Consider the following 19646-nt stretch of genomic DNA (forward strand, 5'->3'; position numbering starts at 1 on the left):
CTCCTTCACTTTGTTAAAAAAGAAGTGAATGCCAAACGAATGGCCATTTGAGGTCAAGTAATTCGGCCTATGCCAAATATCATGATATCAGTTTTAAATGGATCTATTGTGCAGCCTTAAATGTACATCTTACTGATGTCTCACAGATCAAAGCGTTGTGTAAAAAACACTTTATGAAATGTCACATCCATAAAACTGGATTATCATTATTAATGTAAAAATGATAATGAAAAAAAAAAAATCAAAATCAATCAATAAATGTTCTTTGGAGAGCCAAACCTTACCTATTCTGTATGGATTATTGCTTCTGAATTGAGTTTTTTTACATCCATAATTTGAATTGCTATTAAAAAGCAAAATGTTTGAAATACAACTGAAAGAGAATATATAGGTATTGTTGCACACTTCATGTGTGGTGGATAAACGATGCAATTCCATAAAATTTGCTCCTTTATGAAAGTAAAATATTGACCTAAATGGACATCAAAAAAATCTATTTTATGGTAAGGCTGACATTTACATAGAACTGCCCTTTTGATTTTTTTTTCTTGTAATTTCCATCACTCTCAAAGGTGATTAGTCATTTGTGTGGAACAGTAATTTTTACAAAGACTATTTAAATTTAAATCAAAGGCAGTGGAACAAATACTACAATAATGTATAAATAATAACAAAATCTATTTTTTGCATTACACTAATGAGAATGAGATTTTTTCCCCCCATAATATTAATGAAACTGTGGGGAAAAATTCGCTTAAATGTCATGAATATGTCACAATGCAAAAAATATTAATGGTCCTAAAATTGGGGTGGTTCTTCTTTATATAAAATGTGATGTCTTATTTACATTTGATTTTGTGCTGAAACGTGACCTGGACTTATTTTGCAAGGTTAATAAAATAATAATAATAAAAAAAAAAATAAAAAAAATAAAAAAAAAATTAAAAAAAAATTAAATAAACAAAAAGCTTCTACTAAAAATCTCAGTAAGCTTTTTTACTCAGAGAAGAACATTTGTACTTAAACACAGGAGTAGTACTGAGTTCAGGGTTCATTCGCAGTCTTTAAAAGGTAGACCATTCACCTAAAGTTTCTAACGTGTCAAACGGTCACACACTCACTTCAGTTTTTCTGTATAGTCCTGATCTGAATAGACTACTACAAAGAGGATGCTAACAAACCCACGTAAACTTCCCCAATTTGTGAAAACACGGAGAACAACAGAGATTAAAAAAATAATAAAAAAAAAAAGACAGTGAAAAAGTATGGTGGGGTATTTATTCATGTGTGAAGATGAGATCAGACGGAGCCAACTAAAAACCAGAGAAGGACAGAGGGAGTGGGGCGAGAGAGTGCACGAGGATGAAGTAAAAGTCAAGCAGTACCTTTTTTGGCAATCTCCATCTCCTCCTCCGTCCAGCGAGACGTCTCTCCAGCTTCAACTGCGCCTGTAGCGACACACACTGTCAGCAACGTCAGTGAGTGAGAACTCACCAAGTACTACACGACACGGCTCATCTCACACCCTTCCTCTCAGTCTGTTTACACTTGCGGGCTGCAGAGACCCCCCTCCCCCCTCCCCTCCCTCACGCCATCTCTTGCACTCACCAGCTTTCTGTCCTTTGCCCCGTTTATTGCTTTCCCTCCCTTGCACTCACTGGATAACTCGAAAGTCTCACCTCTCTCTTTCTCCTGTCTTTCTCTCTCTAGATCTCTTTCTTGTGGAAAGCCCAGTCAGCCGATCTCAACCAGCCGATAGTAGAGGAGGGTACAAGCACCACCCTTTGGATTAAAGACCAACACACACACACACACTCACCCATATCATTAGGCAGTCTGTCTCATAACAGTAGCTGAGCAGAACTGAGCAACGCAACAACCCCTCCCTAAGTAATTTCCACTCAAACTACAGTGAGAGAGAGAGAGAGAGAGAGAGAGAGAGAGAGAGAGAGAGAGAGAGAGAGAGACCGCAGTAGAGATAAAGCCAGTGCTCTCCTCTCCCTCCCTTTCTGAGGGTCTCCTTGAGATTGACTAAACACTACGACAGATTTAGCACAGTGTGAACCTCTGACATTTATGCAAGAGTGTGAGTGTGTGTCGACGTACTGTTTAGATGACTTGTGCAGGACGTCTCCACTAAAACTCTTCAAATAAACGGTTCTTTGGTGACCCACTAGATGCCGTTTACATTACCCCATGACCCCCGAGAGCATGTGTGTTTTGTTTGTACATTCATACTATTGAGCTTTTGTCTTGTTGATAAGGGTTTAGACATTGAATCAAAACATTAGATTGGATGCATCTGGCTATTAGCTCTTAAATGATAGTTCAGCCAAATATAATATTCTGCAATCCACGTATTTTAGCCTCAGTAACCATTTCATTGCATATTTTTCCCAATACAATGAAAGCGAATGGTGGCTAACATTCTGCAAAACATCTCCTTTTGTGTTCCAAAGAAAGTCAGCCATACAGGTTTGGGAAAACAATGAAGGTGAGTGAATGATGACAAAATGTACATTTTTGGGTAAACTATCCCTTAAACCCACAGTAACAAGTTCACAAATGTATGAAAATTACTTTCATTCAGAAACAAGGACAGTCCAGGAGATAAAACCAAGCACTGGCACAAATCCAATCAGGTGAGATGGGCAAACAGAGATAGGCCCCTATTCTCAATCACAATGCATTAGAGACTAATATCTTCTCATACACGCTCACTGCAAGGGCTTGAGGTTTAATAGCATTACTGGCCCATCAGATCACAGTACATTCCACTAAGGCAGGGGTGGGGAACGTCAGGCCTCAGGGCCGTATAAGGCCCGCGAGACCATTTTACCCGGCCAACGAGGCCATTTGAGAAATAATTTGAAAAGCAAAAAATGACCTTGATTCAATTAACCTGAAAAACATTACTTTCAAATAACGTTTAAAAATAACAACACTAAATATTGTATAATAGACAGACCATTTAGTGTTTGTGTGAGCATGTAACAGAATGCATACATTAATTCCAACCCACAATCAGAAATTGCAAGCAATTGTATGGCCCGTGAATAATTTTGTAAATACTCAAATGGCCCTAAATGGAGAAAAGGTTCCCCACCCCTGCAATAAGGGAATGGAGATGATCAAGGTGGAACAGGAAATGGGAATCAGTCCATCTCTAAACAGCAAGAGACACCATGAGTAGCATCAAATCTTCATGGTACGGCGCAGTAATTAGCCCCAATTGACACTTTTTTTAGTGGCAAACGTATACTTGACAGTATCTACCAACCAAAACTCAAACAAAACAATCAGGCCAGGTTTACATTCCCCTTCTCACTCTAATCAAAATCCTCCTGAGACTCGCCACATTTACCTGCCTCTTATTATTGTCTCCATGGCGATCCCGTCACCCACTGTCACCACAGCAACACAAACTCAAAGACCTTGAGAGTCTGGCACTGGGTGGCAGGAATAAGAGAAGGGATTTGGAGATGGGAAGGAACGGACAAACAATCTCACCGAAAGCAATCAAGCAAAAGAGGAAAAAAAAGACTAAGAAGAAAAAAAAAAAAAAGGTAGAAAGGAGAGGATGAGAGTGAGTACACAAGGAATAAACAAAAAAATTAAGATGTCATAACAGTGTGAACAAATGAAAAATGGACCTGAAGAGCTGCTGTTTTGTTCTAAAGGTTGTGATGATCAAAACCCTTACAGTGGGCATCCATTCAGAATAGGCATTCTACCGCCGCGATCAACACGTGTACGTGTCATTAGAAGCTCTAACCCGCTAAGGGGTGCTATAACCTTAGAATTCACCAGACCAGAGCTGAATGCCTCAGAACTCTTTCTCCCAACATAACGACCATTAAGTTGGAGGCGGTAAGGGCAAGTTAAGCTTGTTTTGCCAGCCGCCATAAAAGAGAAGAAAAAGAGCAGGAAGAAAAAGAAACCAGAAGAATAAACATGGATTTGCTGAAGGGACACAGCAATGGAGACCATGATAAACACTTTCCTGCAACATTCAGTGTTTTACGAGGACGCCCACACATCGGGACTTATTTGTTTCCATTTATCCATTCACATTTCATTAGAGAGAATTATCATTTGTGAGTATTTTTATGCAGAATTTATGAGCGAGCGTCATGTAGGACGCATAGGCATATCCATATCCTACTTAAAAAAATGTGAAGACTCTAAACCTGTGCTTTCTTTTAATGGGCTAGCCCATATTTTCTATTTTTAAACAGGATTATCAAATGTGAATTAATTCCTTTATATGTAAACCATTGTATCATATTATATGTTATATTATCCTGGCAATAAAAAAATGAAAGTAAAAGTGAACAGGATCATTCTTCATGGAAGCATCAAACAAAATACTGTAAAATGTTTTAATAAGAATTGCAATTTTTCATTACATGGAAAGTGTTGTGATTAAAGTTTTTGTATAATATTTGTCTCAATACATGCGTTTGAGTTTTACACTCCATATTCTAACTAGAAACGCTATGCAGTTTTTAATTGTTGGTTACGTGCTTTATTCATTATCTGTCTAGTATTTTATTAGTAGTTGCCATTAACCAATGGTGCCACAAAGTTCTATAATATTTATTATTTTTCAGAATGACTGTTGCACCCATGTGTAAATAGCATCTGTAAACAGATGTTCACACCCCAATAGACTCTTGGCAACATAGAAATACATGACAAACTGCGTTGAGTGTCGCTCCAGTGGCGTGGAGCATTACGCCGCTGTACCCTTTCAAGCGGAGTCCATGTATGTCGTTTAAATTTTCCCATTCTCTTTCCTGTCTCCACTCTTAATGTTTTCTTTAACAGTAAACATGTTTTTGGCAGAAAATAGATTTGATGCAATTAACAATGGTGTTACTTCAGTAACATGCCATTCATATTTTGGTAAATAAATGGTACATTTTTAACTAACCATGTTTACTTTTGTGAAAAAATTTGTATTTATATATATATATATATATATATATATATATATATATATATATAAATAAAAAAAAAAGTCACATGTCAGCTGGGTACATTTGAACCCTCTGGAGTCAAAAAAAGGTGCCGGCGCATCCTGCTGGATTTTTTTGTCATTACAGCGGAAACAACATAAAATTCTCCGTCATTTTGGGGCATACAAATAAGTGTAAGACATCATTATTAAAGACTATACAGGGTCTACTTTTATTTGTGTACACTCACAATAACAACAAAACCTTGTGCTTTTGTAAAATAAAGAAAATAAAAAGGGTGAGATGTCAGCAGCCTCTGGGTTCACGAGCATATTTCTGAAACCCCTGAAACTGAAACTCTGAAACTCTTCTGAAACTCTGAATACTTATCACACAAACATGAACTATATGTCTAAAGAAAGCTTAAAATGTCTAATTTTAAATAGAACAATTCAAATTTAACACAAATATTCTCCTACAATGTAATCTGTATGAAATAAGGCAATGTACAGTTTCACCTAGCTCAGCTAATTTATCTCTAATGTGATCACACCCACCAGCAGAGTGTGACATTCATAAGCTAATGTGCTGAGACTATCAAATCAAATGGTAAACGCCCCCGACTCTTCCTTAAAAACAAAGTTAATTCACTTTTCTGCGTGTTTGAAAGACAGCACGATACACAAGTGAGAAAACTCCTGGACAGTGACAAAGAGTTACAATTTTCCTCGGAAGAAGAACGGGACTTCGATGAACGTTTATATTTTGAAGAGAGACTTGATCCAGATAAAATTTCGGACGAGTATGTCATTTAGTTTTCATTAGTTGACATCCTATTTTATATAAACATGTACATATTTTACTAGTGGGACTGTTTCCAGACTTGCCAGTCAGGATTCAGAGTACTGAAATATGTCCTAATAGGCAAGTTTTAGTTACATTTATATGCTGTTTCTGCTAAAGCAGGTATTTAAATTGTATGCTGTATGATATAAATATGATATGTAATATGATATAAAATTATATGAATGTTTAGATTATATTTTATATAGTGTTTATGGTGCCTCATTATCATCAACAAAGCTTGTGCTTGCAAATATGTATTCAGGTTAAATGAGTAAAATGCACTTTAAATATGCCCATATTAGAAAATCATCATATTATAATGATTTCTGAAATGTGACACTGAAGACTGCAGTAATGATTTTGAAAATTCAGCTTTGATCACAAATTGCATTTTACAATATATTCAAATAGAAAACTGTTCTTTTAAATTGTGAAAAATAGTTCAAAATATCACAGTTTTTACTGTATTTTGTATCAAATACATCCAGTCTTGGTGAGCAGAAGAGACTTCTTTTAAACGGTAGTGTAGGTCTAAAATTAAGTAAAGTCTTTATGTAAAGAAAATGTTTAGTCAGATTACTTCTTTTAACTTAAAACTTGATTTTGATCATTAAGTCTCACATTCATTCTCTTTCTGTCACATTCCTCATTGATGGGCCCAGGGGAGGGGTATTTTGTCTCCTCAGGTGTGAATTACAATCAATATTCATGATCATTCACGCCCTCACATATTACCTTTCTAACACTAAAAGTGTCTTACAAAAGTTAAATTAATATATTGTTTTGTATGGATGAGTGATCATGATGGTTTTTACATCATTTTGTTGCAAAACTTGAGGCTACAAAATCCAGTCCTCAAAAGTCTTGAGGACAAATTTTATTGTGTGTTATATGGCCTTATTTCAATGACATAATTTAGTTTTTTCAAAAACCATACATAAACGAATTGCTGAATACAGTGTTATCAGACTTTAGCAATTGCGTTTTTAAGCAACTGAAAAAAGCACAAATGTCAAGGCATGTCAAAACTTCTCCAGGGCCCAAAACACCCTCAGACCCCCGAGGGTTAAGTTATGAAATAATGGATTTCTCTGGCGAACACTTGAGGTGGCTGTTAAAGGTGGGCTATTATCTACCCCATGCCCCATGTGAACACAAAGGCAATGTGGCAGGGGCTTGTGACACTCCAAAAGACTGAAAGAGATTTGGAAGTTTTCACCCAGATCATTGGAAAAATATAAGTGAACTACCCTCACACTATTGTTCCTTATTAATGATATATAAACTTTATCATGTAATTATGAAAGGTGCCGCACTATGCGACTGTACAGATTATGGGTTTACCTTTTAAAATTATTTTACCTTACTTTTACAATAGGTCTAAGAAATACAATTACGAATGTTCACAATGTATATTCATTTTGATTTTCATAATTAAATAACTAATAACTATGAAGCAACTGCTTTCATTTACGAAAAAGGCTGACATTGTATAATTTTTAGGGCTGTCAATCGATTAATTTTTTATCAAATGAATTACATGGTGTCCCGATTAATTAATCGCATATACAAATATTTGCTAAGAAAGCCCATCATATAACAATAATTCAATATATAATGATTATACATATTTATATCAATATATAATTATACATAGTTATCTTTAAATATTTTACAATTATATATATATATATATATATATATATATATATATATATATATATGAGATGAATCGTGGATAAAATACATTTGCAAAAGTCAAATGTGGCTATATTTGTTGCTGACCTCAGACCTGTATACACATTTGCTGGGACTTGGCATGGATGAAAAGTGTTTTGAGGATTTTCTTGATATAATTTTATGGGTGTTTTTTCATTCATCGCAATTACTACCACCCACTGATGTTCACAAATTCTGCGATTGCGGGAAGTGACGCCACTGAAACGGGTTACTTTAATGCTGCCATTTATTTTGCAATGTTAGATCATTGTAAGAAAATACAATACCAATAATAATTAGGGATGCACCGAAATGAAAATTCTGGGCTGAAACCGAAAATCCAGGATGCACTTGGCCGAAAACCGAAACCGAAACTTTTACCTATTTAAAAAAAAATGTTGTGTATAATTGTATTAATTTTATACTTTTTCATTAATTTCATGAATTTAATGAATCTGAATTGAAAAACTACAAACCAATAAAATAAGTCACAATTTTATTGAAAGTAACACCAAAATTGGACAAAAAATATATTAAAACTATATTAAATATTCTTCTTCTTTCAGTTCTGTAAAAATCTAATTTTACAGATTTTATTAACAATTATCCAAATAATGTAAAGTTTTAGAAAACTATTATATGAAAAACAACAGTCAAGTAATGAACTTAGCTAGCATCTTTCAAAAAGTTTAAATATGAAACAGTAATTTTAATTAAAACAAAAGGCAGAAAACAGAATGGCAGAGGGCCTCTATTCCACTGATCTATATATAACTATAATATATAATTATATATATAGATCAGTGCTCTATTCTGTTTATGTAAACGTATGTACACTTTAAGTGAAAATTATTGTGCAAAACAACAGTGCAAAACAGCAGTAATTGAACTAAATCCAACCTCAACTGTAAACGACAGATGTATCCTCAAGTGAAGAACAAGTGTAATGTAATTGCTATACACATCAATTTGGACCGCTTTCTATTTAAGTACAAGCGACAGGTTTCTCTTCAAGAACAAAAAGCTCATCAAGAACATGAGATGCTGCACTGAACAGTCTCTCACTCTCTGTGCTGCTGCTTGGGCAGATAAATACCTGTGTGCAATCCGCGCAAGCAAAGGAAAGCGGTCTTTGTTTATGCGACCGTAGTCAAGGGGATTGTCGCTTCTGGCGTAGTTCCGCTAGATACGCCTCAAATTGTGGTGTAGCTGCGCTAGTTGTGATACTTTCCTGTAGAATCTCTTGCTGTACTCTGTGTGATATATATATATATATATATATATATATATATATATATATATATATATATATATCTTGAAAGTTCTGCTGAACAAACACTGCAGATCGCAAATTTGATGTCCTTATCAGAAACTTTGTAGAATATCCAAAGGGCGCTGACATGATCAGCCTTTGTTTAGTAGCGCTGTGATAAGGGCTAGATCGATCCAGAGTGAAATCTGAGCACTGAGGGGCGGGGCGAGGAGGTATTTTCGGCTCATATTTTCGGCCGTTTTTCTCTTTCGGCCAAAAACTGAAAGTGCCATTTTCGGGCCGAAAATTTTTGGCGGCCGAAATTTCATTGCATCCCTAATAATAATATTCAGATTTTTAATTATAACAGCTCAATTTAATCACACGATGGTGCCAAAAATATAATGGTGACAAAAGTGTCCCTTTGCACCTCCTGGCATGATTTTGCGAACGTGTCTCACGTGTGAGAATTTCAAGTTTTCACGCGACTGTAAATCTGGTTGCTTACGCACTGTAGCTAACCTGTTTCCTCATCACACCATTTCTGTACGACAACCCCCAGTTTTACACACACACACACACACACACACACACACACACACACACACACACACACACACACACACACACACACACACACACCCTCACTGTGGTCACAAAAAGCAACAAAAAAAAAAAAAGAAAGTGTCTTTTTAGCTTCATAACGAGATAACAGATGAGAGAAAAATCTAAATTCCATTAAACAACAGCAAAATCAGCAGACAGTCATCACAGAAAAAACCTTTCACCTTTCTGAGAAGTGGGAGCATGATGTAAACAAAAACTAAAGACAAAAAGAGGAAGTGTGTATGAGAGAAAGAGATGGAGTTTACCTCGTGGGTCTGTGCTAGGTGGAGGAGTTGGTTTTGCAGGCTCTCGTGCAGGTTTCTGCACTGGCTCAGGTTTAGAGGGGGGAGTCGGCTCTGGCAGAACTACGACACACACACACACAGAATAAACCATAAATACTGGGACTCAATTCATACATGCTTGTATGTGTCATAGTATTAGGAAGTCTGATTCATTTTAGTGTCTCAGTTTGTCAAAACAGATTTTCAGTAAAGTGGTAAAAAAAAAAAATTAAATCAATAGTTCCCAGGTGGTCCTGTGCATAACTGTACAATTCATTGTTGTAGTGAAACAAATGCAAATGAGGAAAAAATAACTGAATGCAACTTTAAATGCTGCTGTTCATCATTATGTTTTTTTTTATTTAGATACATGTCACCCCCTCCTCTATTTAACCCCTAAACAAAGTTTGGCTTTACAGTGATTTATAAACACTTCATGAACTTGCTTGACCAAATCATTGTAAAGAAGCATTTTAAAAGAGTGATTAATTCACAAATCATTAATGTACACGTGTATGAGTGTTACCCGGTTCAGGTGGGGGTGGAGGTGGTTCCTCAGCTGACCCAGATGCAGCCTCATTATTGGCCATGGAGCGGGTGGTGATGCGGCCCTTGCGACGGCCCTGGCTGTTGGCGGTCTTTCGGCCACGCAGGGTGCTCTGTTCCTTACCTTCTTCCTCCTCTCCTTCACACTTTTCTTTGTCTTTGCTGATGTCCCTGTGAATGTAAAGACGAGGAATAAAGACTCTCTTTTTTGCTGAACTCGATCAAATTAAACAGGGTTCGCTCACCGTTTGGCCAATGAATTTCCATGACTTTTCCCAGTTACTCTATTTCTAGCTGATGAAATATTTTAGAGCTGAGCATGACTAGAAATATTTATATTCACTACAGAATTGTTCAAGATTGTATGACTCTCTATGATTTTTTCAGGCCTGGATATCACAATTACCTTTCCAAGCTTATATCTTAAATCGATCCAAACGTTTAGAGCAAGCAGAACCTTGAGTTACAAACACAGACAGTGTTTGAGACTGAGTATCTCACCTGATATGGTAATTGATAAGGTTTCTAAAACTTCATAAGTAGGGTCTAAATGCTTTGATATATCAGCCTTACTTCACAGTTTTCATAACAGAAGCACACCCAGACCACATAACCACTTTGATACCCCTTTGTTCATTCATAAAAAAAGTTTTATAAGCCAAGTTTTTTCCCCAAGACGAATTCCATGTTTTGTTGAATTCCTGGTAGTGGCATAACTGACCCCGGGTAAAACCACATAGACGATAAATGAGGTTAAAGTTAAGTCTCTGTAACAATAAAACTCAACAACAAAGTACATTTCCTTTATAGAGAACCAATCCCTTAAGCTTAACTAAAAGTTAAACACTATTGTTTTTTAAACACTGGTATTTCCTTAAGGAAATACAAATATACTGTAGTTGTAGAAGTTGTGATTTAAGTACTGATGTAACAGTGGAGATAGAGAGACATTATGTCACTTTCCTGTAGTGAGCTTTCAGTTTCATGATAAAAGCGACTGCTTCAGCACAGATTGTTTAATTAAAAAGGCGCTTTCTGATATGGGAGGCAACATTTTCTTTGCCAGCTGATGCAAGACAATAAGTCAGAGTCGATTTGAGATCATTGATTTACAGTATGAGCAAAACAGTGGCCAGAGGGTGTTTAGAAAGGGCATGTGCCTGGTTGCATAAAATAAATTTTTCACTAAAAGTGTGATTTTCTCTTACCTAAAGAAATTACATGAGGGCGTTGCATATAATCCCATGAACATTTCTCTTAGCTAAGAGAAACAGTTAAGGAATTTACTACAGTGAGCCAGATTTTACTGTAATATAATTCTACTGTAACCATGGATAGGACATGTACCTACCTACTTTCAGAAGATTGGTAATGTCCTGACCAACATTTGGGAAAATACTTCAACTTTATACTGTTTTTATTATCATTTAGATGACTATTAAACTTTCTCAGAATTATTATTGTGTACATTATTGTCCGACCTCTTCTGAAGCGGCAAATATAATGGGGAGGATTGTCGTGTTTTAACTGTTAATTTTCTCAGCATATTTCAGGCTGCACCAAACACAGTTGTTTGTGATTATTGCATAAAGATTTTTTTTAACTAATTTCTGGAGGAAACACAGGCGGATTACCATTAATATGATGCCCAATCCTCAAAATTAATATTCAAAAACTTCAAATCCTTCCCAAGTAAAAAAAAAAAAGCCCAGAGTTTTGCATGCAGAAATATTAACCAAGGATTTTGCTTTTATGGCCGGTAAGCACCCTCCTGAGGAAGACACCTTTGAATTTTAATGACTGTGACAGGTAAGGGGTGGATGGTGGTGCAAGATGTTTAGATGCTTGAATAACTGCAGAGAACTGATTGCCATCCTAAATTAAGAGTATTAGTGGTGATCAGTAAGACTAAGATATATAGCCTATATACATATTTCACGAAATATCGCAAATGAATGCATCCATTTATACAATTTATTAAGATACAGGGAGAGGAAATACTAGACACACTTCTGTGTGTGTGTTACTATTAGATCACCCTCCAGCTTGTTGGCAATTTCTCATATTATGTGATGTCAGATATGTACTCCTGCAATAGTTTTTCTATTGCTAAATAAATCGTCTTGACCTACTGTACTCTTCAATTGGTTCTATAAACTAAGCCATCTTTTTAGAAACCCTTTAACTCTTAACATACATTTAAGGTGATGTTTCCCCAACCTTAAGGTTTACTTTTTGCATAGGCTTTAAGCAACCGGGCACTGGTTAGGATCATTTAGGGGCTTGTTGATCCTCGAGAAAAAACAGCAGATATACCGAATTCCAGCAGCCAATTAAAATTGAACCCTGTATTACATACACACACACAGCATTGACTTAAGAGAATCACTTAGCGAGTTAAGGGAATCACTTATCTACCTAAGAGAAAATGATAAATAAAAACAGGACTAACTTAGAGTCCTCTTTTTCATCTTTCTCCTCCTCTTCCTTCTTTTCCTCGTCTTCTTTCTTCTCCAATTTGTCCTCTTCGTTCTTGTCTTCTGTCTTGTCTTCCTGTGAGGGTCGTGTTATCTGCTTTAAAAAGACAAGAAAAGCATTTAGACAGCTGGCATTTTTAAGAGCATAGGGCTATAACCTGCACTTAACCATAAAATGTGCTGTACTTAATCAATCCATCTATGAGGCCAAGAAATGATTGTATACCATCAAACACTATATGGGCAGCATCCACCAAGAAAATCACGGTACAGTCCCTTTCTCTCATTATGAAGGGCTAATCTGTGCCAAGAATGTGTGGGACTGAACTACAAAAACAAAAGTAGTCTGGACAAAAAAAAAATCAATGTTTCTAAATTGTAAGTGTAAATAAACAGTGTGTTAGGAGAGTGCTTTTATCCTATTGACAGAATATAGGAGTAAAATATACACGAAAGCACAATGGCCAATGTAAAGGAGAATGAAGAAACAAACATGAGCAATAAGAACATCTGATCTAATCTGAAGTTTTGCACCTTCCATCTGATTTAAAACACATATCCAATCTGCAGGTGCCAATAACTGCTGCAATTGGCACAAGAGGATGCCAGCAGAAATATTAACGCGATTAATGTAGCATTGGGGGTGATGTATCACTCCAATTTATACTCAAAAGAAACATATTAACATTGAGCAATGTTATCAAATTAGGTTTACCAATTTGTCTGTACTTGATAGACTCAACAGACTTCATGGTCTTTCAAAAAAGATGTTCTTGTTAGGGTTATCTGCATTTGCAAATCAGGTGACGTATTTGGATTTGTCAGTGTGCACTGGGCGATGTCTGATAACACTCATTCCAAATGTGAGTTAATTATAAACACAATTGTAAACAAAGTAAATCTATTAGATCCAAGCGGAAGAAAGTTTAGCGTATCACTCTAAATGTACAGCCCTAAGTCAAGCTATGGGTAATTCCAGTCACCAATACTTAAGTGAAAATGGAAGCCTAAATAGATAAGGTCTTCTTTAGACTAACATAAGACTAAGTGCAATGCTGCAGTCAGTGGTGAAGGTATTTTTCTCCTCCTGTTTGGAGAGGGAACCAGAGTGCTAATGGCCTGCGTTTCTTTATCATGGTTGTTGGTGCAAAGAGAGGGATTGGAGTCCCCCTCCTCCTCCTCCTCAGTCTGTTCCACGAAAGAGAAGCAAAGTACTGGAACAAGCCGAACTCAGCCAACACAAACAAGTTGTGCAGCTGCCAGATGGGACCAAAAAAATGTCAGAACCTCTGCTACAGAGACGTGGAGAACAAATAGGAGGGAAAAAGGAAGGGAAACCAATGCATGAAACAAAATAGCAACCATGGAGTGGATGAAGGATCAATCGCTCATTCTGTAAGTTGAAGGACAGGAGTGATATGGTTGTTTCAATGTTCTCTTCCATTTACAATGAACTTGCACATGAATCAAAATAAATGTGCATTTCTGCTGTGTTTAGAGCTCCACCTTCAAGTTTACAGTGACATTTCATTCCACTTAAAGAAGCTTTACAAGGAATTCCTATAAATTAACGGTGTTAAGGCTCAGGGTTTTTCTTTAATTTTCACAGCTAATAAAGCTTTTATTTCACTAACCAATGATCAATTCAGGATAAAATGTTATTGATTAAAACAGTGACAATTCAACTGTTGCTAGAAGAGATGTGTTGGTTTTATAGCGAAGCTTGTTCTGTCCATCTCCTCTAGATATTGAATCTGACTATGTGGATTCAAGCTGTAATATAAAAGGAAAGATTTTACACATCCAAGTGATGACTACAAGTATGACTCTGGGAATAAAAAGGTTTACACAAACACATTGATTTACTTTAACTCTCAGAAACCCAGTAAAGCAAAATTGCAATGTTTTTTTTTCTCAAATCCCTACATGTTTAGTGATAGAACAATAAAATGTCAGGCTGCAGCAGAAATGATAAAATAAATGTAATAATTGATGCAACTGATTTCCCCTAAGATTTTTGTGTCATCAAAGCAGATCACGTGCGTGAGCCACAGGACAGAGCGGCAGACCACAAAACCTCTTCAACCCATTTCCATGCTTCCAATAGCACTACAAAGAAACAATTCGGTGTCAAGTTCAAAAAGGCATCTGATGCTTTGGTGATCAATAATAACTCCCATAACAAACAGTATGTTGCAACTATGTTAATAATGATTTAATTTCAATTATATAATCAATCTTTGCCTCTTTGGATGACCATGTAAGCAAGCTTCAACCATTTCTGACAACATTTTCCTAAAATTCCCTTACACAAAGGGAAAGAAAATAGACTACCAATATCGATTATTGGGTTTCTGAAACAAAGTGCATCATGATTAGAGAGAAAGGGAGCAAGAATTGAAAATTAAGCTACTGTGCATATTCTAAGATCTTTATCTTTTATTGGACACTTTGGCTGAACAGCTTAACAAGGTACCTTTGAAGAAGTTTCATTCTGTTTTTTTATGGTCATTCTGATATAGAGGTAAAGTCTCAGAAGGTGTGGATATTTCTGTAGCTATCAACACAGCCTGCAGTACAAATAATTACAGCCAATTTAGACAAACTTCGCAACACTTAAATTATACTATTTTTACATATTTCAATTCCCTCCAAGAAAATATTTTGAAATTTTGTGACAAATGTGAGAACTGTAGAAGAGGCTGAGAAACACAAACAGAACTTGGAAACAAAATGCTAGTACATAGACAGGTCTGGGTAAATTATTGATTGTCTGATTAATCCGAATATTTGTTATGGAATTGTGCCCACTCTAAATGTTGTGACCTTTCACATTAACTAAATAAAATTAATACATTGTTTTCTAGCAGGAATATTTTTCCAAGCAGCTCTCTGTGCTATACTTCCTTGCCTGTCACCCCTTCCATTTCTGCTGGCCCAGAGCCAGTGTCGGAGTGTTTGAAGCCATGGAAGTGCAACTTGCTCAATTGTGCCAGTGCTATGTTGCTTACATGTGTTGATCATGTGTTTTTATGCCTTGCATACGTTTGTTTTTCAAGGATGCATTGAACATTTTAGTAGAGAATTCTGATTTAAATGTCACCATGAAATGTAAACAGGCTGACACAGATGAGGCTTTTGTTAAAATTGTGAAAATAACTTGTGAAAATTTTGGAAACAAACAGATCATAATGGTGCAATGTCACCATTTCCCATTAGCTCTTGCAAAAGTATGTAGAAATCAAATTTTATTATAGTTGTATAATTTCAACAATTTTTGCAAATGAGAATGCAATTTGTAGAAAATGTATTTTATGAATAAAACAATGTTAAATGAAAAAATACAAAAACAATTTTTTTCTGCCACATATAAATATTGTTGCTAAAAATTAAAATGTACAATTTTTGTGGTTGTGAAAATGTTGGCTGGCTAAGTAAAAAAATCGAAGCTACTGTCCCAGGAGGAAAAAAACAAACAAAACAACAACAACAAGACCGCTGGCTTTGGGCTAGTGCGAGTGTGTTTTGGGCCAGTTGACAAAACGGTCACTTGCGGGCCAGGCCAGCGCAATCTTACATTCATTGTATACGTGTCAATTAATAACAAAGTAATTTTGTTTATTAAAAAAAATTTGCACTAATAACAATATATTGCTAAAAAAATAACATTTAGCATATTTTGTAGTGTGGCTAGTGAAAATGTTGACGGGGCAAGTAAAAATCTATAGTTCTTATAGTTCTATAGGGCCAGCAGATAAAATCCTTACTGTTGAGCCCTGATTCATGAACCATGCCTTCACTATAATAGGATTCATTAATTCACTAATTATTTAAAATATATATTGTTTATATATTATCTACTACATTGGTTTGATATCACACTTTATAATGACTGTCATTAACAATATTAACAAACCTTATTACATGAATCTCTGGAATACCTAATTCTGATTGGTCAACATTTTCAGGAATGACCTCTAAACTGTATAACCTAATCCATTTCCTACAAACCTGTTCTACTTTTGTTTCTCCCAAATTACACTCTGATCCATCTTTTCAGATAATAAAATTTATTTTTGCTCACACACGCAATTCACACATTAAAATTTACAGTACCTTCATTTACGATTATCTGCTCCTCAAAAATGTCCCCTTCATCCCATTATATATCCCAGAATGCTGTGCAGTAGAAGCCAGAGTTAGTGACAGGAACAGGCTGAGCAGGAGAGCGAGTCCCGGGCTGCCTGACAGCAGCATACGCTGGATCAGATCCTCAGCGGCGGGGCTGCCGGGACCCAGCTAGCACATATTCCAAGAAAGCGTGCCATTGAGTTGTTTGAGCCAGCTAAAGCAGCAGTGGTATCTCTATCTCACGCGCACACACAAAAATGTGCACTAACTAATCTGGGTGTCAGGGTCAGCCCAGGTAATCCCTGCAGGGTGGAGGGGGAGAGGAGAGTGGCCGATCTTAACCCGGCCCTGACAGGATTTTGATTGGCACAGCAAGCTGCTCTACAACTTTCTCACTGGTGTCGGTAGAAATGGCACATACCACTGTGCAGAGCTCAGGAGGGGTGTCTCGCACACATTCTCCGGCCCTCCCTCTTTCTCTGAATTAGTCAGGACCGACAGAACACATGCTGCTGTTTTTTTATTTTTTTATTTTAAGGAAGAAGAAATTTCTCTTTCCGCTTATGCATTGTGTTCTGGCTAGTACTCATGCTCTCTCTCTCTCTCTCTCCCTCCCTCTCTAACTCACACTCTCACTCTCTCTCTCTAACATTCTCTGGGGACTCAGTGTACAGAAAGCACAAGCAGAAGTTTGTTTGGAACAGTGTTCAGAACTCTACATGAACTGAGCTGAACTGACACAAACCTGCAGGGTTAGGAAACGTGTGTGCGCAGAGCAGATCATCTCCTCATTACTGTAGCTCAACTCCTGACTCAAAAACACATGCTTTCAATGACCTGCAGCCTTGGCTTGTGATGTGTGCAGCAGTAGTGCTTACAGAAGTCCTCTGTTACACACTCTTATACAGTGCTGTCTATATGGTTTAGGTAGCCTGAAATATAGCTGTAATTAATGCCAACTCTGTAAACAAGCTGCTTACACACATGGGTGAAAGAGGGCTAATCGAGTTAGAAGGGGCATGTAGCCGATCATCTCTTTGTGTGTATGACAATATCAAAGATATATCACTTATAAATAGAGCAAACACTGTCTGTGCTCAGGGAGAAAGAACACTGCCTCCTAAAGGATTATATTCCCATAGCATGAATGGGATTGGGATAGATTGCATTATCTGTAGTGCTATGCATCTTTTGCATTCATCTAATTCTTTGTCTGTCTATTTTTCATGATCACAGTTCTTCTCAGTCAGCATTACTATGTGATGAATCTTTGGCAAATTTGCAAAACCAAAACACTGGTATAATACCCAATAATGTCTGTTGTTTTAAAGTCAACACGATACAGCATAATGTAGACCATTATTATTTCAGAATAGACCATTTTTTGATGAAAGATTATGAAGACAAACCTTTTTTTTCTATTGTATAATGCACATCATACCCAGAAACTTGTATTAAAGTAAATAGGGACAATTTTTATTTCATGTTGACTTTCAAAGAATGTCCATATCACAATCGGATAACAAGTCTGGTTGACGTGTCTGGGTGTCATGGCAATATTTCACCCTCCTGAAACATGCAAGTATACACATGAAAGTGAGAAGCCGCAGCTACTGAACTAATATCTTTTAAGTCTGAAACTCTGTTCCCTTTCTTTCTCTCTGTGGTCCCTGAAAGCATGGAGCCTCTCAGCTGTGCCAAACAGATAAAAAAATATTCCTGGAAAGCTGTGCCGCCCTCCATAAATCAGAGAGAGCAAGCAAAAGAGAGCGAGAGGCTCTCAAGCACAGATGCATTTTTGCCTGATAACCTGTGCGTGCGTGCACACACACACACTTGTGCTGAGTTCTTAAAACACAGCTTCAACAGCATACATACCCAAAAACGACCACAAAACACACAACCCAAAACACACCCTCTTGTTAAAAAGAAAACATGCAACCTTGCATTAAACATATTTCAGACACACATCCGCTAAAAAATAAATACATCAAAATACAAACACAAAGTCATTTTTTTTACACCCCCCCCCCCCCCTCTCTTTGGTGAGGACTCTCCATAGACAATGATTTTTATACTGTACAAACTATAGATTCTATCCCCTACACCTAAGCCTACTCCTAAACCTCACAAAAAACTTTCTGCATTTTTACATTTTCCAAAAAAACATAATTTAGTAAGTTTAAGCGATTTAAATTATGGGGACACTAGAAATATCCTTGTGACAGTGCGGAGGGCAGGGCCGGGTCGTGATTCTGCACACCCGGCCCCTCATCAGGCTCATCAAGCGTCTGAGAGGGATAAAGGCCGACTGCAGACAGTGATGCACCAGAGACAGAGCGTTTACAGGCAGCTGTCCATCATATGTGTGAGTTAGTGTCTTTTGGTTTAAGTTCTTAATTAAATATAGATTATATTGTCAAGCCGGTTCTTGCCACCTCCTTTCAATTAGTCCCTTTACACTGGTGCCGAAATCCAGGAAGGAGAAGGGATATGGCGTAGTGGAGTTCTCGCCACAACCTTCGACCCCAACAGAGCAGCGACCCCCAGGGGACGGAGGTGCCCGTCCGTCTGGAAGCGGAGGAACGGCCGCCGACCGCAAGGGGAGAATGGGCTGCTAGCCGACTGCCCGGAACGGTCAGGGCCGCTGCCAGGGGAGACCCTTACGCGGCGGGGTTAACCTGTTGATACGCACCCCCTTTTTGAGCACATACCATGAAAATGACATACCTGAACTTAAATGGTTGTATTTTCTGAACCCTTTGGAGTACGGACACAGTTGTAGTATCTTTTGAAAGAAGACACTTTGGGCTTTATTTCACAA

At 37.0% G+C, this 19646-nt stretch overlaps 1 protein-coding gene across 8 annotated transcripts in view; it reads right to left on the reverse strand.

Moving 5' to 3' along the window:
- LOC127635135 (nuclear receptor corepressor 1-like) overlaps positions 1 to 19646 on the reverse strand; it is a 119103-nt gene that overhangs the window by 51821 nt on the left and 47636 nt on the right. For 7 of the 8 annotated variants that reach the window (XM_052114981.1, XM_052114970.1, XM_052114954.1 and 4 more), the window contains exons 15-18: positions 12667 to 12788; positions 10195 to 10385; positions 9651 to 9749; positions 1386 to 1448 (exon numbers count right to left, since the gene is read on the reverse strand). In XM_052114981.1, coding sequence (XP_051970941.1) covers positions 1386 to 1448; positions 9651 to 9749; positions 10195 to 10385; positions 12667 to 12788 — 475 coding nt within the window. The remainder of the gene's footprint in view (positions 1 to 1385; positions 1449 to 9650; positions 9750 to 10194; positions 10386 to 12666; positions 12789 to 19646) is intronic. The other variant, XM_052114945.1, reaches the window with a different exon arrangement.

The sequence above is a fragment of the Xyrauchen texanus genome, chromosome 4 (genome assembly GCF_025860055.1).
Source record: "Xyrauchen texanus isolate HMW12.3.18 chromosome 4, RBS_HiC_50CHRs, whole genome shotgun sequence".
Lineage (NCBI taxonomy): Eukaryota > Metazoa > Chordata > Actinopteri > Cypriniformes > Catostomidae > Xyrauchen > Xyrauchen texanus.